Below are 20,492 nucleotides of genomic sequence, written 5' to 3' on the forward strand. Positions count from 1 at the left end.
AATTGGATCCACTTACCTGGTCTTCCGGGTTCCCCACTGCTGATCTGCACGTCGGGCGGGCTGCGCATGTGCAGTAAGGTCTGTCAGCTGGAGGAGCTCTATTTAAAGGGGCAGTCCTCCACTGACAGATGCTGCAACAAACAGAAAAAATCACAGCATGGAGCAGCCCAGGGGGAAGGCTGCTCCCAGTTTAATGATGCCTCACTCCAGGTATCAATACACGGGGTGAGGAGGAGGGGGAGGACAGAGATCTTCCTCCCAGCGGGCGGGAGGAAGCGGCCTGCCTCTGCCACCATGAAGGCCTGGCTCGAGGTGGCAGAGGAGGTCACCTGCACCACCAACATATCGCCCACCTGCATACAGTGCAGGAAGCGCTGCAATGACCTCAGTAGGTCAGCCGCAGTGAGTACACTTACTCATTCCCCTACACTCCGTCTGCCACATCACCGCCCCCACCCCACATCTCCTTCTGCACTGCCAACACTACTCTGTCACATCACCCCTCACACCCACTCAAACCTCATTCTCATCTTACCTGCACTTACTCACCTCGCCAGTACTCATCCCGCCACTACCACTCAACCCAATCCTCATACAATCTCATGGCTCTATCCCATACTCACCCTCTCGTGCATCTCTTTCACGGTCAGCCTCACTCAACCTGCCACTACCTGTGCTGCAGCCACAGGGCATGCATCACATATGTGCAGTAGGAAGCGTAAGGCAAACGTGTCGTGAGCATGAAGGGGATGCACAAGGGTGTTTGAGGGTTTGTCATGGTTGTTACTTATATTGAATTTCTGACCAACTCACATTACATATTATATTGGCACCACGACTGCCACGTCTTTGCGAATCTTGTCTGGTTTGTGCAATAATGCCCTTTCCTGAGGCCCACAACTGATGCCACCCATTGTGTCACAGCAGAGTGGGTGTAGGTGTATTTGCACGGCTCTTTTGTGCAGACGACTGAGAGACGTCGGCGATGTCCCCAGTTGCACCCTGGAAGGATGCGGAGGAGGAGTTGTTGAGGGCAGTGGTGACTTTGACAGCGACAGGTAAGAAGATGGTGCTCGGGCCAGCCAGGAGCAGCTCGGCATGAAGGAGGCTGCAGATGTCCACGACTACATGTCGAGTGACTCTGAGCCTCCGTGTGCACTGCTGCTCAGAGAGGTCCAGGAAGCTGAGCCTCGGTCTGTGGACCCTGTGGTGAGGGTAGTGCCCCCTGCGACGCATCTCTCTCTGCGGTTGCCCTCCCTCCTGCTGTACAGGTGGATGTGTCACAGCACTGTGTTGTGGAGCTCTGCATGTCAGAGGTGGACGGCGTGGATGGCGAGGCTGGTGATGATGTTCGCCCTCCGAGGAGGTCATGACTGCAGCTACGGCGGCCCCCATCCGGAAGATGTACATCTGAGGGGGTCCACAAGGTAGGTACATGTCTCCGGACCACGGGGTAAGTGTGCAAATTGGTGACTTTGATTGTCAGGAGGAGGGTGGTGGAGGCCAAACTTTGTCCCAAGTGACAGAGTGGCCTCCTGCAATGGGTGAGGGTCTCCCCCACCGACCTGTCAAATGGACCTTTGCAGCTGCCACAGGCTGATGGCTACAACAGGTCCATTTGAACTGGGAGTGTTTCCTCCAGTGTGGGAAACAGTCCCAGTTTGCTGTAAAATCCCACCCCTCCTCACATAATCCCTTAATCAGGTCAGTTAATGACATGAACAAGCAAAGTAAATAGCGTCAAGTGGAACCCCGCTGGCTTTAATTGCCTGCGGGATTCCCACCAGCGGGGGCTGCGCGCGCACGCCGGCGTGTCAGTGGGGAACCCGGAAGTGCGCGGGTTCGAGACGGGCTCCGGTCCCGCTCCGGGCTTTCCCGATTTTCGGGGCCCCCCCGCCAGGAACGCACCCGGTAGTGGGTGTTTAAACACAGACCCACTCTCTCCAACAGGACAAATCTACGCACAGGAACTAAAAACACAGACCCACTCTCTCCGACAGGACAAATCTACACACAGGAACTAAAAATATAGACCCACTCTCTCCAACAGGACAAATCTACACACAGGAACTAAAAATACAGACCCAGTCTCTCCAACAGGACAAATCTACGCACAGGAACTAAAAATACAGACCCACTCTCTCCAACAGGACAAATCTACACACAGGAACTAAAAATACAGACCCAGTCTCTCCAACAGGACAAATCTACGCACAGGAACTAAAAATACAGACCCACTCTCTCCGACAGGACAAATCTACGCACAGGAACTAAAGAGAAAACTTGATGTTCTCCAAAAGGACGGACTAATAGACAGGAACTTTAAAAGCAGGCTCCAGGTCTGCAGCAAGACAACCCAATGCACTGGGAACAATGGTAAAAGCCCTGCCTCTCCAAGAGGGCAACACAAACAGTCGAAGCAATAAATACCCCGATCCGACACTGAGACGTAGGATTCTGAAACTAAAAGGATCCGTGTGAGGATTAGGCCACGGTACTAACGATGTTCTGGCTCCCCATAAATGTGCTGGTTTCAAATAATTACTTCGAAATTATAACATGGAAACAGAGTGTTGGGCCCAGCCAGTCGGTTTTGGTGTTGATCCCCCACACACTGTGCAGTGTCCTGACTCCATGAGCCTGCACAGTTTCCATCGCCCATTATGCCCTGCTCGTGATAGGAAGTGGCCCTGGAAATAGTGGATGCATTGGTGATCATCTTCCAAAATTCTATAGACTCTGGAACAGTTCCTACAGATTGGAGGGTGGCAAATGTAACCCCACTATTTAAAAAAGGAGGGAGAGAAAAAACAGGGAATTACAGACCAGTTAGCCTAATATCAGTAGTGGGGAAAATGCTTGAGTCTATTATAAAGGATGTGATGACAGAACACTTAGAGGGCATTAATGGGATTGGCCAAAGTCAGCATGGGTTTATGAAAGGGAAATCATGCTTAACAAATCTACTGGAGTTTTTTGAGGATGTAACTAGTAGAATAGATAGGGGAGAACCAGTGGATGTGGTGTACTTGGATTTTCAGAAGGCTTTTGATAAGGTCCCACACAAGAGGTTAGTGTGCAAAATTAAAGCACATGGGATTGGGGGGAATATACTGGCATGGATTGAGAATTGGTTGACAGACAGGAAACAGAGAGTAGGAATAAACGAGTCTTTTTCCAGGTGGCAGGCAGTGACTAGTGGGGTACCGCAGGGATCAGTGCTTGGGCCCCAGCTATTCACAATATATATCAATGATTTGGATGAGGGAACTAAATGTAACATTTCCAAGTTTGCAGACGACACAAAGCTGGGGTGGAATGTGAGCTGTGAGGAGGATGCAAAGAGGCTCCAATGTGATTTAGACAAGTTGGGTGAGTGGGCAAGAACATGGCATATGCAGTATAATATGGGTAAATGTGAGGTTATCCACTTTGGTTGTAAAAACAGAAAGGCAGATTATTATCTGAATGGTGATAGATTGGGAAAAGGGGAGGTGCAACGAGACCTGGGTGTCCTTGTACACCAGTCGCTGGAAGCGAGCATTCAGGTGCAGCAAGCAGTTAGGAAGGCGAATGGTATGTTGGCCTTCATTGCAAGAGGATTTGAGTACAGGAGTAGGGATGTCTTACTGCAGTTATACAGGGCCTTGGTGAGACCACATCTGGAGTATTGTGTGCAGTTTTGGTCTCCTTATCTGAGGAAGGATGTCCTTGCCATGGAGGGAGTGCAACGAAGGTTTACCAGACTGATTCCTGGGATGGCAGGACTGACATATGAGGAGAGATTGGGTCGACTAGGCCTATATTCACTACAGTTTAGAAGAATGAGAGATGAGCGCATCGAAACATATAAAATTCTAACAGGACTAGACAGACTAGATGCAGGGAGGATGTTCCCGATGGCTGGGAAGTCCAGAACCAGGGGTCACAGTCTCAGGATACGGGGTATGCCATTTAGAACCGAGATGAGGAGAAATTTCTTCACTCAGAGGGTGGTGAACCTGTGGAATTCTTTACCACAGAAGGCAGTGGAGGCCAAGTCATTAGATGTATTCAAGAAGGAGATAGATATATTTCTTAATGCTAAAGGGATCAAGGGATATGGGGAAAAAGCGGGAACAGGGTACTGAGTTCGACGATCAGCCATGATCATTTTGAATGGAGGAGCAGGCCCGAAGGGCCGAATGACCTACTCTTGCTCCTATTTTCTATGTTTCTATGTTTCTATCCAGTGGCAGAAATAAATACTGGAAGAACCTCAGGGAACCTCCTCAAAGTATTTACATATAAACAAAAGGGAGGAAAAATTACAGAGGCATCCAGGTAATCCTGAGCACCACAGAATAGGCCTCTACACTGTCCCATCAAACACTCCCAGGGCAGGTAGAGCACGGGTTAGATACAGAGTAAAGCTCCCTCTACACTGTCCCATCAAACACTCCCCGGGCTGCTATAGCACGGGTCAGAAATGGAATAACGATCCCTCTGCCTGTACCCTCTCCAGTACCTGAAGCACTTCTGTGGTACAGCACTGAGCTGTCTTCGGAGGCTACAGCCAGTGAGATATTGGGTTGGGATACTGCCTTGTCTCTCCTCATTCGAGAGAACCCCCATCGATCCCACCGTGATCTTCGTTCTCCGTGAGTGGATGCTGCAGATAAAAAAAAACAAGTCACTAAATTAGACTGAAGAAAAACCCACCCTTTGGCTCTGCTGCCACCAGTGCCATCACACTATGGTGCCATTACACTATGGTGCCATTACATAATGGTGCCATTACACTATGGTGCCATCACACTATGGTGCCATCACACTATGGTGCCATTACACTATGGTGCCATCACACTATGGTGCCATCCATCACACTATGGTGCCATCACACAATGGTGCCATCACACAATGGTGCCATTACAGGTTGGTGCCATCACACAATGGTGCCATCACACAATGGTGCCATCACACAATGGTGCCATCACACAATGGTGCCATTACACTATGGTGCCATTACACTATGGTGCCATCACACTATGGTGCCATCACACAATGGTGCCATCACACAATGGTGCCATCACACAATGGTGCCATTACAGGTTGGTGCCATCACACAATGGTGCCATCACACAATGGTGCCATCACACAATGGTGCCATTACACTATGGTGCCATCACACAATGGTGCCATTACACTATGGTGCCATTACACTATGGTGCCATCACACTATGGTGCCATCACACAATGGTGCCATCACACTATGGTGCCATTACACTATGGTGCCATTACACAATGGTGCCATTACACTATGGTGCCATCACACAATGGTGCCATTACACTATGGTGCCATCACACAATGGTGCCATTACACTATGGTGCCAATACACTATGGTGCCATCACACTGTGGTGCCATCACATAATGGTGCCAATACACTATGGTGCCAATACACTATGGTGCCGTCACACAATGGTGCCATCACACAATGGTGCCATCACATTATGGTGCCATCACATTATGGTGCCATTACACAATGGTGCCATTACACTATGGTGCCATCACACTATGGTGCCATTACACAATGATGCCATCACACTATGGTTCCATTACAATGGCATTACACAATGGTGCCAATACACAATGATGCCATCACACTATGGTGCCATCACACAATGGTGCCAATACACTATGGTGCCATTACACAATGGTGCCATCATACTATGGTGCCATCACACTATGGTGCCAATACACAATGGTGCCAATACACTATGGTGCCATTACACTATGGTCCCAATACACTATGGTGCCATTACACAATGGTGCAATCACACTATGGTGCCATTACACAATGGTGCAATCACATTATGGTGCCTTTACACTATGGTGCCATCACACTATGGTGAAAATATTTCATTGTACTCTCCCTTGGTACACAATACTTGTCCATCGGTGGCAACATCTAATGAACACAAGAAAAACATGCAAGAAACAAATCTCGTAGTTGATTGGAGGGACGTTGGGCAATTGGAAGAATTGTGTGGAGTTAAAGAAAGAAACTTGCATTTATATAGCGCCTTTCACAACCAATGAAGTACCTTTGAAGTGTAGTCACTGTTGTAATGTAGGAAACGTGGCAGTCAATTTGCGCACAGCAAGATCCCACAAACAGCAAAGTGATAATGACCAGATAATCTGTTTTTTTTAGTGATGTTGGTTGAGGGATAAATATTGGCTAGGAGACCGGGGAGAACTCCCCTGCACTTCTTTCAAATAGTGCCATGGGATCTTTTACATCCACCTGGGAGGGAAGATGTAGCCTTGGTTTAACATCTCATCTGAAAGATGGCACCTCCGACACTCCCTCAGTACCGGCATTGGGAGTGTCGGCCTAGATTTTGTGCTCAAGTCTCTGGAGGAGAACTTGAACTTACAACCTCCTGACTCAGCGACGAGAGTGCTACCCACTGAGCCATTAGGAGTTGGAGGAACGGTGAGGAGTTGGAGGAACGGTGAGGAGTTGGAGGAACGGTGAGGAGTTGGAGGAACGGTGAGGAGTTGGAGGAATGGTGAGGAGTTGGAGGAACGGTGAGGAGTTGGAGGAACGGTGAGGAGTTGGAGGAACGGTGAGGAGTTGGAGGAACGGTGAGGAGTTGGAGGAACGGTGAGGAGTTGGAGGAATGGTGAGGAGTTGGAGGAATGGTGAGGAGTTGAAGGAATGGTGAGGAGTTGGAGGAACGGTGAGGAGTTGGAGGAACGGTGAGGAGTTGGAGGAACGGTGAGGAGTTGGAGGAATGGTGAGGAGTTGGAGGAATGGTGAGGAGTTGGAGGAATGGTGAGGAGTTGGAGGAATGGTGAGGAGTTGGAGGAATGGTGAGGAGTTGGAGGAACGGTGAGGAGTTGGAGGAATGGTGAGGAGTTGGAGGAATGGTGAGGAGTTGGAGGAATGGTGAGGAGTTGGAGGAATGGTGAGGAGTTGGAGGAATGGTGAGGAGTTGGAGGAATGGTGAGGAGTTGGAAGAATGGTGAGGAGTTGGAGGAATGGTGAGGAGTTGGAGGAACGGTGAGGAGTTGGAGGAATGGTGAGGAGTTGGAGGAATGGTGAGGAGTTGGAGGAACGGTGAGGAGTTGGAAGAATGGTGAGGAGTTGGAGGAATGGTGAGGAGTTGGAGGAATGGTGAGGAGTTGGAGGAATGGTGAGGAGTTGGAAGAATGGTGAGGAGTTGGAGGAATGGTGAGGAGTTGGAAGAATGGTGAGGAGTTGGAGGAATGGTGAGGAGTTGGAAGAATGGTGAGGAGTTGGAGGAATGGTGAGGAGTTGGAAGAATGGTGAGGAGTTGGAGGAATGGTGAGGAGTTGGAGGAATGGTGAGGAGTTGGAGGAACGGTGAGGAGTTGGAAGAATGGTGAGGAGTTGGAGGAATGGTGAGGAGTTGGAAGAATGGTGAGGAGTTGGAGGAATGGTGAGGAGTTGGAGGAATGGTGAGGAGTTGGAGGAACGGTGAGGAGTTGGAGGAATGGTGAGGAGTTGAAGGAATGGTGAGGAGTTGGAGGAACGGTGAGGAGTTGAAGGAATGGTGAGGAGTTGGAGGAATGGTGAGGAGTTGGAGGAATGGTGAGGAGTTGGAGGAATGGTGAGGAGTTGGAGGAATGGTGAGGAGTTGGAGGAATGGTGAGGAGTTGGAGGAATGGTGAGGAGTTGGAGGAACGGTGAGGAGTTGGAAGAATGGTGAGGAGTTGGAGGAATGGTGAGGAGTTGGAGGAATGGTGAGGAGTTGGAGGAATGGTGAGGAGTTGGAGGAATGGTGAGGAGTTGGAGGAACGGTGAGGAGTTGGAGGAACGGTGAGGAGTTGGAGGAATGGTGAGGAGTTGGAGGAATGGTGAGGAGTTGGAGGAACGGTGAGGAGTTGGAGGAATGGTGAGGAGTTGGAAGAATGGTGAGGAGTTGGAGGAATGGTGAGGAGTTGGAGGAACGGTGAGGAGTTGAAGGAATGGTGAGGAGTTGGAGGAACGGTGAGGAGTTGGAGGAATGGTGAGGAGTTGGAGGAATGGTGAGGAGTTGGAGGAATGGTGAGGAGTTGGAGGAATGGTGAGGAGTTGGAGGAATGGTGAGGAGTTGGAGGAATGGTGAGGAGTTGGAGGAATGGTGAGGAGTTGGAGGAATGGTGAGGAGTTGGAGGAATGGTGAGGAGTTGGTGGAACGTTGAGGAGTTGGAGGAATGGTGAGGAGTTGGAGGAATGGTGAGGAGTTGGAGGAATGGTGAGGAGTTGGAGGAATGGTGAGGAGTTGGAGGAACGGTGAGGAGTTGGAGGAATGGTGAGGAGTTGGAGGAACGGTGAGGAGTTTGAAGAATGGGGAGGAATTGCAATACCCCACAGGGTACTGTTGATGATTGACCAGCCAGCTTGGTTCATTAGTGGGACCTGGAGGGATGGACCTGTCTCTGGGTGCCGGGATTGTTCCCACTTGGGTGCTGATGCCTTAAGGGACAATGTGGTCCTGGTGGAACAAGTAGTGGGAAGCCGATCAGCGTTGTGTGAGGGTGGGCTGCACATTATTAGCTGGTTGAACACCAGGACTACCCCTGTGCACACTTGGGTGTCCCTGAGCATTGGCTTTTACCGAGCTGTGTCCAAGCTTTCTAGACTTGGGTATTGGCTTGTGCCCCCTGAAAGGGACCAGTGGCCTGGAAATTCCCCGGAGCTGCTCCCGTTCCATCAGGCGTTAACTCGCCGGAAGTCCAGTGGAAACGAGGAATTTCCTAGATGGTTGATCTGATCGAGGTGTTTAAAATGTTAAATGGATTCGATAGGGTAGATACGGAGAAACTATTTCCTCTGGTGGGGGGGAGTCCAGAACAAGGGGTATCAAGGGATATGGAGCTTAGGCGGGTAAATGGAGGTACAGATCAGCTAAGATCTAACTGAATGGCAGAGCAGGCTTGAGGAGCTGAATGGCCTCCTCCAGATCCTATCAACATCAGTCAAGCAGAAACTCTACCTCTGTGGACCTCTTAGGAACTTGGCTCGGGGGCTCTTGGTGCCAGGTGACGGGTCCCAGCGCATGTTATACCTATCAGGAAAGACTGAACAGGCTGGGGCTCTTTTCTCTAGAAAAGAGAAGATTGAGGGCTGACCTGATAGAGGTCATTTAGGTTTGATAAGGTAGATGTAGAGAAGATGTTTCCACTTGTGGGGGAGACCAGAACCAGGAGCCATAAATATAAGATAGTCACTAATAAATCCAATAGGGAATTTAGGAGAAACTTATTTACCCAGAGAGTGGTGAGAATGTGGGACTCGCTACCACAGGACTAGTTGAGGTGAATAACAGAGATACATTTAAGGGGAAGCTGGATAAACACATGAGGGAGAAAGGAATAGAAGGATATGCTGATCGGGTGAGATGAAGTAGGGAGGGAGGAGGCTCGTGTGGAGCATAAACACCGGCATGGACCAGTTGGACTGAACTGTGCTGTACACGCTATGTAATGTTGGAGAGCTGGTTCAGGAGGGGTAACACTGGTGAGGCGAGCGAGCTCGAGCCCTCCTTACCTTTGTCCTGCTTGGAGGACACGCTGGTCTCCGATTGCAGCGACTCCGATGAGGGCGTGGAGCGGGTCTGGGTCGCCAACTGGTTCTGGGGGATGCCCACCTTTTTCAGTGAGCCCGCTTCCGAGGCGGAGCGCCTGACCAGGGACAGGAAGGGAGCGCGCCTGCCCTCCTTGGAATCCGGCTGGGCGGAGGGGCCCGTGTCCGAGGGGGCCACCTGCATCCTCTCCTCCGAGTGGCTTCGCCCGAATCGCTGGGAGATCCCCGAGATGGTCGACTCGATTTTCTTCCGCACCGCCACCGCCGGCGATTGCTTCTGCTCCCTCTTGAGGGGCTCGGGGTCGGGTTCCGGGGCCGGGGCTTCCTTCTTCCCCGCCTCGTGCTCCTCCCTCTCCTCCGGCTTCCTCTCCTTTGCGTTGTTCCTCCCGAAGGACCACGAAAGTTTGCGTCCTCCGTTGGCCGCGGCCGCCACGGGGGTTTGACCTTCTCTCACCTTCTCCTCTTTCCTCTCACTCGCCGGTGTCCCTCTGAGCCTCAGGGACAGTTTCCTCACAAAGCTGGAATCCTTCGTGGCCTCTGGAATGTTCTGCTCAGACCTGGACCTGGACCTGGACTTGGACTTACCCTCCCCGCAGCTTAAGAAAGACTCCTCCCCCTTTGTGATCTGTAACGGCGCCCCCATCACCCCAGGACGGTAGACGTTTTCTCCCTTCTGGGGCACTCGCTCCAACTTCTCTTCAGACTTGGGCCTCATCAAGTGCTTCAGGCTACGAGTCAAAGAGGATTCCCTCGCCTTCTTGAACTTGGCCTCAAACACCTCCTCGGACTCCATATTCTCGATGTTCAAGAACTGGCCCACGCTGGATGATTTCACTTTCACTCTTCCCGCGGCCGGGAAGGCGTCCTTGGCGAGATCGGGCGTCTCTTCTCCCTTGGCCTCGCCCGGGGGGGCTCCGTCCCCCTTGACAAGGTCCGGACTTACGTTGAAGGGCTTGGGGCTCACCCTGGTGGCAGCGAACACAGCCGGATGCTGAAGCAACGCGGGCAGAGTTGGGGGAGGACACACAGCCGACGGCTGAGCCTCGGCGACACCCTCGCCCCTTTCGGCTTCGCCGGCGCGGGTGGGCCCTTCCGCGGGGGCGGCCGGCCCCGTCGGCCAATCGACCCGCGCGGCGGGGCTCTGGGGCGCCTCTCCCGGAGGCACGACCCCGAAAGTCGGAGAGGGAGGGGGACGCGGCGTCCGACCGGCTGTGTCTGGGATGGGCGCTGGGGCGGGGACAGGTTTAACCCGCTCAGCCGGTTGGGTCTTCTCGGATTTCCTTCCGAGGGGTTTTGCCTCGTCGGGTCTCTGCTGGGCTGCGTGGGGAGCTGCTGGGACTGGTGCGGCTGGCCAGCCGCTTTTCCGTGCATTGCTCGTTTCCGACTCGACCGGCTCGCTTGCGGTCTGGGGCTGGGGTAAGGCAGGCTCGGCCGACAGGTTACTGTGGGTTATGATTGCGGTCTTCCCGATCATGGTTTTCCTGTACGGTCCTTCCACCTCTGCTTTCTCTTCCTCTGCCTCGTTCGTCCCGACCGCGGCCACTACCTTAATTTCTGGTGTGGACGGTCTCTGGTGCACCTCCTTGGGCGTGGTTGACCTCACTGGCGTTGGAGGTCCGGACGTGTCGAATTTGGAGGGGTCAGTCAAGGCGGAAAGGGAAGGAGATTCTTTCAGCGGGAACGATGGCTCTAGGCTGGCCCTTGGATCCAGCTGGAACACCGGGATTTCCAAAGGCGCTCCCACCCGCCGATGGAGGATGGCGGGCTCCCCTTGGGAGAATGACGCGCTTTTCCGAAGAGCCCGTCCTTCCGATGGCTCCTCGCAGGGGGCGCTCTCGCTGGAGGCCGCCCTGGTCAGCCTGGGCTGAGTGGCCAACTTCTCAGGCCTGGGGGGTCGCAGGGTGTGTCGCTCCAGGGAGGAGGATCGTTTCTTGGGATCGTCTGGAATGCCGAGATGTTCCAGGAGCGGCCCCCGCAGGCCGCTCATCTTGCTGTCCACCGAGCCGCCGCGCAGGAGCCGCTGCCTCATGAGCTCCAGCTTCAGGGCGTAATCCTCCTGCGATGGACCTCCCTTCCGCCTTTGGGCGGCCAAGTCGTCAAGCCTTCCCGGGCTGGGGCTTCGGCGGGGCAGCTCCATGGAGACCGATTTTTTCAGTCTCCCCGGCGTCTCGGCGGGTTGCCCGCCTTGGTCCTTGCCCGGGCCGTCCTCAGCCCCCTGGGCCCCGAGGAGAGCCAGGGCAGAGTCGGCGGAACTGCCCCTCCGGAACTCGCCCCTTCTGGAAGCAGCCTCGGCCCTCAGGGAGTCAGGCGAATCGATGCTCACCCCTTTCCGCATGGCCCGCTTGGGGAACTCGGGCTTCTTCGGAATCTCCGACTCTTCGTCCGAGGAGTTGGGAGGCTCGATCTCCGTCGACCTCTTCCTCGATATTTTCACCCGGGCTTTGCCCTCCGGCTTGGGCTCCCCGTTCTCCTTCCTCTTGGCCTCGTCGGGCTCCTCCCGGATCCTCTTCCCGGCTCGTTGAGGCGACGGGCTACGGGGCACGGGAGCCGGCTGGGACGGCCGCCAATCCATCCCGCTCGCTGCCTCCTGGGTCCCGCTCGCTCCCGGCCCGCCGTTCTGCTTCCTCTCCTCCTTCTCCTCCTCCTCCTCCTCCTCCTCCGCTGCCTGGTTGGGTATCTGCTGGAGGGGCAGCTCCGTCTGAAGAGGCATCGGGATGAACGGGAACTCCTCTATTTCGTCCGAGTCGGAGGAGGAGGAGAGGATGGAGGAAAGACCGAGCTGCTTGAGATGTTTGGGGATTCCGATGTTCAGGTGGCCGGAAGTGTCTTCTAGGAGTTCGGGGATGGACCTCATTACCATGGAGGATTTATAGTTGATAAGGGAGCGCTGGGAAATTCAACAAGAAATAAACCGTTAGAATAATATCTCTGGTCTCGCTACGTGTAGAATGGGCAATGGGAATGTACCAAAACCACAAGGGGCCGTTGAGGTCTATCCCTGAGTTTGAAACATTCCATGCACTGTTCTATCTCTCGTGATCCTCCATCACTTTCACTGCCAAATAATTATCCATCTGCACAATCCTGCTTCACGCAATAGCCGAGGGTGGACATAGGAACAGGAGGAGGCCATTCAGCCCCTCGAGTCTGTTCCGCCAGTCAGTTAGATCATGGTCGATCTGCATCTTAACTCCATCTTGGTTCCGTAACCTTTAATACCCTTGCCTAACAAAAATCTATCAATCTCAGTGTTGAAATTTTCAATTGACCCCCAGCCCCAACAGCTTTTTGGGGGAAGAGAGTTCCAGATTTCCACTCCCCTTTGCGTGAAGAAGTACATGGAATTACATAGAATGTACAGCACAGAAACAGGCCATTCGGCCCAACTGGTCTGTGCCGGTGTTTATGCTCCACACGAGCCTCCTCCCTCCGCTCTTCATCTCACCCTATCATACCCTTCTGTTCCTTTCTCCCTCATGTGTTTATCCAACATTGTCTTAAATCCATCTACACTATTCACCTCAACTACTCCTTGTGGGACCGAGTTCCACATTCTCACCACTCTCTGGGTAAAGAGGTTTCTCCTGAATAGTGGATTTTTTTAGTGATTATCTTATATTTATGACCCCTAGTTCTGGTCTCCCCCACAAGTGGAAACATCTTCTCTATGATTACCCTATCAAACCCTTTCATTGTCTTAAAGACCTCTATCAGGTCACCCCTCAGCCTTCTCTTTTCTAGAGAAAAGAGCCCCAGCCTGTTTAGCCTTTCCTGGTGGTATAATCTCTCATCCTAGTAAATCTTTTTTGCACCTTCTCCAGTGCCTCTATATCCTTTTTATAATATGGAGACCTGAACTGTTCACAGTACTCCCAGTGTGGTCTAACCAAGGTTCTATACAAGTTTAACATAACTTCTTTGCTTTTCAATTCCATCCCTCTAGAAATGAACCCCAGTGTTTGATTTGTTTTTTTTATGGCCTTATTAACCCGTGTCGCTACTTTTAGTGATTTGTGTATCTGTACCCCCAGATCCCTCTGCTCCTCTACCCCTAGACTCTTATTTTCAAGCAGTATGTGGCCACCTTATTATTCCTACCAAAATACACCACCTCACACTTAACATGGAGCATGGGATCAGCGATAAAAGGAGGAGTGAGAGAGGAGAGAGCACGGGATTGGTGATAAAAGGAGGTGTGAGAGAGGAGAGAGAGAGAGCGGAGCGCGGGATCAGCAATAAAAGGAGGAGTGAGAGAGGAGAGAGAGAGAGGACGGAGCGCAGGATCAGTGATAAAAGGAGTGAGAGAGGAGAGAGAGACAGCGGAGCGAGGGATCAGTGATAAAAGGAGTGAGAGGAGAGAGAGAGAGAGGGAGCGCGGGATCAGTGATAAAAGGAGTGAGAGAGGAGAGAGAGACAGCGGAGCGCGCCATCAGTGATAAAAGGAGGAGTGAGAGAGGAGAGAGAGAGAGAGCGCAGGATCAGTGATAAAAGGAGTGAGAGGAGAGAGAGAGTGGAGCGCGTCATCAGTGATAAAAGGAGGAGTTAGAGAGGAGAGAGAGAGAGAGCGGAGCGCGCCATCAGTGATAAAAGGAGGAGTGAGAGAGGAGAGAGAGAGAGAGGGAGCGCGGGATCAGTGATAAAAGGAGGAGTGAGAGAGGAGAGAGAGAGAGCGGGATCAGTGATAAAAGGAGGAGTGAGAGAGGAGAGAGAGAGAGAGGGAGCGCGGGATCAGTGATAAAAGGAGGAGTGAGAGAGGAGAGAGAGAGAGCGGGATCAGTGATAAAAGGAGGAGTGAGAGAGGAGAGAGAGAGAGAGGGAGCGAGGGATCAGTGATAAAAGGAGTGAGAGGAGAGAGAGCGGAGCGCAGGATTAGTGATAAAAGGAGTGAGAGAGGAGAGAGAGAGAGCGGAGCGCGCCATCAGTGATAAAAGGAGGAGTGAGAGAGGAGAGAGAGAGAGAGCGCAGGATCAGTGATAAAAGGAGGAGTGAGAGGAGAGAGAGAGTGGAGCGCGTCATCAGTGATAAAAGGAGGAGTTAGAGAGGAGAGAGAGAGAGAGAGCGGAGCGCGCCATCAGTGATAAAAGGAGGAGTGAGAGAGGAGAGAGAGAGAGAGGGAGCGCGGGATCAGTGATAAAAGGAGGAGTGAGAGAGGAGAGAGAGAGAGCGGGATCAGTGATAAAAGGAGGAGAGAGGAGAGAGAGAGACAGCGGAGCGCGCCATCAGTGATAAAAGGAGGAGTGAGAGAGGAGAGAGAGAGAGAGGGAGCGCGGGATCAGTGATAAAAGGAGGAGTGAGAGAGGAGAGAGAGAGAGCGGGATCAGTGATAAAAGGAGGAGTGAGAGAGGAGAGAGAGAGAGAGGGAGCGAGGGATCAGTGATAAAAGGAGTGAGAGGAGAGAGAGCGGAGCGCAGGATTAGTGATAAAAGGAGTGAGAGAGGAGAGAGAGAGAGCGGAGCGCGCCATCAGTGATAAAAGGAGGAGTGAGAGAGGAGAGAGAGCGGAGCGCAGGATTAGTGATAAAAGGAGTGAGAGAGGAGAGAGAGAGAGCGGAGCGCGCCATCAGTGATAAAAGGAGGAGTGAGAGAGGAGAGAGAGAGAGAGCGCAGGATCAGTGATAAAAGGAGGAGTGAGAGGAGAGAGAGAGTGGAGCGCGTCATCAGTGATAAAAGGAGGAGTTAGAGAGGAGAGAGAGAGAGAGCGGAGCGCGCCATCAGTGATAAAAGGAGGAGTGAGAGAGGAGAGAGAGAGAGAGGGAGCGCGGGATCAGTGATAAAAGGAGGAGTGAGAGAGGAGAGAGAGAGAGCGGGATCAGTGATAAAAGGAGGAGAGAGGAGAGAGAGAGACAGCGGAGCGCGCCATCAGTGATAAAAGGAGGAGTGAGAGAGGAGAGAGAGAGAGAGGGAGCGCGGGATCAGTGATAAAAGGAGGAGTGAGAGAGGAGAGAGAGAGAGCGGGATCAGTGATAAAAGGAGGAGTGAGAGAGGAGAGAGAGAGAGCGGGAGCGCGGGATCAGTGATAAAAGGTGTGAGAGAGGAGAGAGAGAGAGAGCGGAGCACATGATCAGTGATAAAAGGAGGAGTGAGAGGAGAGAGAGAGAGAGGGAGCGCGGGATCAGCAATAAAAGGAGTTAGAGAGGAGAGAGAGAGAGACAGCAGAGCACGCCATCAGTGATAAAAGGAGGAGTGAGAGGAGAGAGAGAGAGAGAGCGGAGCGCGTCATCAGTGATAAAAGGAGGAGTGAGAGAGGATAGAGAGAGAGAGAGCGCAGGATCAGTGATAAAAGGAGGAGTGAGAGGAGAGAGAGAGTGGAGCGCGTCATCAGTGATAAAAGGAGGAGTTAGAGAGGAGAGAGAGAGAGAGACAGCAGAGCGCGCCATCAGTGATAAAAGGAGGAGTGAGAGAGGATAGAGAGAGAGAGTGGAGCGCAGGCGGGGAGAGAGGTGATAAAAACAACTAATGTGATGTCAGCACAAGGGAAGGAGCTGATTGGTGAGTAGCTGGTGAGTGTTTTCTTTTTCTGGTGAGTGTTTTTTTTAAAAGTCTTTAAGATTATTTTTATTAAGTTTAGTTAGTAATATAATAAATCGAGGCATGTCAGGGCAGCTCAGACCCGTCGAATGCACGGCCTGTGCCACGTGGGAACTCCAGGACGCTTCCTGTGTCCTGGACAACCACAGGTGCAGGAAGTGTCGTCAGCCCGAGGAGCTTGAGTTCTGGGTTTTGGAGCTTGAGCAACAGTTGGCATCACTGCAGTACATCTGTGAGGCTGAGAGTTTTGTGGATGACACGTTCCAGGAGGTGGTCACCCCACAGCTTAAAAGAGTGCAGGGAGAGAGGGACTGGGTGACTGCCAGACAGACAAGGAGGACCCGGCAGGTAGCGCAGGAGCCCCGAGGGCATCGCGCTCTCTAACCAGTATTCAGTTCTGATAGGCGTTTCTGCGGCCGCAGACTTTATTCCAGGATGATCTGTTGCCTCCCTGGTGCCAGGGTCAAGGATGTCACTGAGCGGCTGCAGAAGATTCTGAATGGGGAGGGTGAACAGCCAGAGGTCATAGGCCATATCGGTACCAACAACATAGGTAGAATGAGGGATGAGGTCCTGCAGGCAGATTTTGAGGAGTTAGGAAAGAGATTAATAAGCAGGACCTCAAAACACGGTAATCTCCGGATTACTCCCTGTGCCACGTGCTAGTGTGTATAGAAATAGGAGGATAGAGCAGATGAATGCCTGGCTGGAGAGATGATGCAGGAGGGAGGGCTTTAGATTCCTGGGGCATTGGGACCAGTTCTGGGGGAGGTGGGACCTGTAAAGCCGGAAGGTTTGTACCTCAACAGGGCCGGGACCAGTATCCTCGTGGGGACGTTTGCTTGTGCTGTTGGGGAGGGTTTAAATTTAAAACAGAAATGGACAGTTTCCTAGAAGTAAAGGGAATTAGGGATTACGGGGAGCGGGCAGGAAATTGGACATGAATTTAGATTTGAGGTTAGGATCAGATCAGCCATGATCTTATTGAATGGCGGAGCAGGCTCGAGGGGCTGATTGGCCTACTCCTGCTCCTATTTCTTATGTTCTTATGTAAACTAGCTTGGCAGGGGGATGGGACGTAGATTCAGAAGGGAGAGAAGCAGAGCTGGAAATGGAAGGCAGAAAATTAGTAAGTGAGTTTGGAAGGCAGAGGAAACAAAGGTTAGAAACTAGACAATGAAGGAGTTTGGCAGCTTAATGGTGTAAGGCAGGGAGTATAGTGAATAAGGCAGATGAGCTAAGAGCCACAGATAGACACGTGGAAGTACGATATCTCAGCTATTACAGAACATGGCTTAAACAGAGGCAGGAATGGCAGCTCAACGTTCCTGGTTACAGGGTTTTCAGATGAGATCGAGAGGGAGATAAAAAAAGAGGGGGGAGTGGCAGTATTGATTAAAGAAACAATTACAGCTGTGAGGAGGATGATATGTTAGAAGGATCATCAAATGAGGCCATATGAATTGAGCTAAAGAACAAAAAAGGGGCAGTCACACTGCTGGGAGTGTATTATAGACCCCCAAACAGCCAGAGGGAGATAGAAGAGCAAATATGTAGGCAAATTTCTGAAGTGCAAAACCAATAGGGCAGTAATAGTGGGGGATTTCAACTACCCGAATATTAACTGGGATAGAATCAGTGTGAAAGGTATAGAGGGCGCAGAATTCTTAAAATGCATTCAGGAAAACTTTTTTAGCCAGTACGTAGCAAACCCAACAAGAGAGGGGGCAGTTCTGGATTTAGTTTTAGGGAATGAAGCTGGGCAGGTGGAAGGAGTATCAGTGGGAGAGCATTTTGGTGGTAATGATCATAATTCAGTTAGATTTAGCATAGTTATAGAAAAAGACAAAGATAGAACAAGGTAAATCAGTGTCAGAGCAGTGGGAGGCATTCAAGGGGGAGATTCAAGGGGTTCAGAGTAAACATGTTCCCACAAAGAAAAAGGGTGGGACTGCCAAATCTAGAGCCCCCTGGATGACAAGGAGCACACAGGGTAAGATAAGGCAAAAAAGAGAAACTTATGTCAGACACCAAGAGTTCAATACTGCAGAAAGCCTAGAGGAGTATAGAAAGTGCAGGGGTGAAATTAAAAAGGAAATTAGGAAAGCAAAGAGAGGGCATGAAAAAATACTGGCAAATAAAATTAAGGAAAACCCAAAAATATTTTATAACTACACAAAGAGCAAGAGGATAACTAAGGAAAGAGTAGGGCCTATTAGAGACCAAAAAGGTAACCTGTGTGTGGAGGCGGAAGATGTGGGTCTGGTTCTTAATGAATACTTTGTGTCTGTCTTCACAAAAGAGGGGGACGATGTAGAGATTGTAATTAAGGAGGAGGAGTGTGAAATATTGGATGGGATAAACATAGTGAGAGGAAGTATTAAGGGGTTTAGCATCTTTGAAAGTAGATAAATCGCCAGGCCCGGATGAAATGTATCCCAGGCTGTTAAATGAAGCAAGGGAGGAAATAGCGGAGACTCTGACCATCATTTTCCAATCCTCCCTGGCTGCAGGCGTGGTGCCGGAGGATTGGAGGACTGCTAACATTGTACCGTTGTTTAAAAAGGGAGAAAGAGATAGACCGAGTAATTATAGGCCAGTCAGTCTAACCTCGGTGGTGGGCAAATTATTGGAATCGATTCTGAGGGACAGCATAAATCGTCATTTAGAAAGACACGGGTTAATCAAGGACAGTCAGCATGGATTTTCTTAAGGGAAGGTCATGTCTGACGAACTTGATTGAATTTTTTGAGCAGGTAACAAGGAGGGTCGATGAGGGTAACGCGTTTGATGTAGTGTACATGGATTTTAGCAAGGCTTTTGACAAGGTCCCACAGGGCAGACTGGTCAGAAAAGTAAAAGGCCATGGGATCCAAGGGAAAGTGGCCAGTTGAATCCAAAATTGGCTCAGTGGCAGGAAACAAAGGGTAATGTTTGACGGGTGTTTTTGAAACTGGAAGGCTGTTTCCAGTGGGGTCCTCTAGGCTCAGCACAAGGTCCCTTGCTTTTTGTGGTATATATTAATGATTTGGACTTGAATGTGGGGGGCTTGATCAAGAAGTTTGCAGATGATACAAAAATTGGCCGTGTGGTTGATAGTGAGGAGGAAAGCTGTAGACTGCAGGAAGATATCAATGGACTGGTCAGGTGGGCAGAAAAGTGGCAAATAAAATTAAATCCAGTGAAGTGTGAGGTAATACATTTGGGGAGGGCAAACAGGGCAAGGGAATACACAATAAATGGGAGGATACTGAGAGGTGGAGCAAGTATCCGTGTGGGAGCATTTAGGGAACAGCGATCATAGTATCATTAGGTTTAGAATAGCTATGGAAAAGGACACGGACCACTCTAAAGTAAAAATACTCAATTGGAGGAGGGCCAATTTCAATGGGATGAGAACAGATCTGGCCCGGGTAAATTGGAATCAAAGATTGGCAGGCAAAACTGTAATTGAACAATGGGTGGCCTTTAAAGAGGAGATGGTTCGGGTACAGTCTAGGCACATTCCCACGAGGGGGAAAGGTAGGGCAACTAAAGCCAGAGCTCCCTGGATGACAAAAGAGATAGTGAGTAAGATGAAGCAGAAAAAAGGGGCGTATGACAGATGTCAGGTTGATAACACAAGTGAGAACCAGGCAGAATATAGAAAGTTCAGAGGGTAAGTGTAAAAGAAGTAAGAGGGGCAAAGAGAGAGTATGAGAATAGACTGGCGGCCAACGTAAAAGGGAATCCAAAAGTCTTCTACTGGCATGTAAACAGTAAACGGGTAGTAAGAGGAGGGGTGGGACCGATTAGGGACCATAAAGGAGATCTACTCATGGAGAGAAACTGTTCCCATTGACGGAAGGGTCAAGAACCAGAGGACACAGATTTAAGGTGATTGGCAAAAGAACCAAAGGAGACATGAGGAAAAACATTTTTACACAGCAAGTGGTTGTGATCTGGAATGCACTGCCCGAGGGGGTGGTGGAGGCAGATACAATCATGGTCTTCAAAAGGGAACTGGATAAGTACTTGAAAGGAAATAATGTGCAGGGCTACGGGGAAAAGGCAGGGGAGTGGGACTAGCTGGATTGCTCTTGCATAGAGCTGGCGCGGACTTGATGGGCAGAATGGCCTCCTTCCTTGCTGTAACCTTTCTATGATTCTATGATTCTACGTGTAGAGGAAGAGAGGGACCTTTGAGTGCATGTCTGCAGATCCCTGGAGGTAGCAGGACAGATAGATAAGGTGGTTAAAAAGGCATATGGAATACTTTCCTATATTAGCCGAGGCATAGAATATAAGAGCAGGGAGGTTATGCTGGAACTGTATAAAACATTGGTTAGGTCACAGCTTGAGTACTGCGTACAGTTCTGGTCACCACATTACAGGAAAGATGTGATTG

The 20,492-nt window shown here is 50.9% G+C and overlaps 1 protein-coding gene across 6 annotated transcripts in view; it reads right to left on the reverse strand.

The window, feature by feature from the left end:
* spega (striated muscle enriched protein kinase a) overlaps positions 1-20,492 on the reverse strand; it is a 347,514-nt gene that overhangs the window by 37,950 nt on the left and 289,072 nt on the right. For all 6 annotated transcript variants that reach the window (XM_067986976.1, XM_067986975.1, XM_067986974.1 and 3 more), the window contains 2 exons: positions 9,543-12,465; positions 4,508-4,651 (listed from right to left, as the gene is read on the reverse strand). In XM_067986976.1, coding sequence (XP_067843077.1) covers positions 4,508-4,651; positions 9,543-12,465 — 3,067 coding nt within the window. The remainder of the gene's footprint in view (positions 1-4,507; positions 4,652-9,542; positions 12,466-20,492) is intronic.

This window comes from Heptranchias perlo, chromosome 7 (genome assembly GCF_035084215.1).
Source record: "Heptranchias perlo isolate sHepPer1 chromosome 7, sHepPer1.hap1, whole genome shotgun sequence".
NCBI lineage: Eukaryota > Metazoa > Chordata > Chondrichthyes > Hexanchiformes > Hexanchidae > Heptranchias > Heptranchias perlo.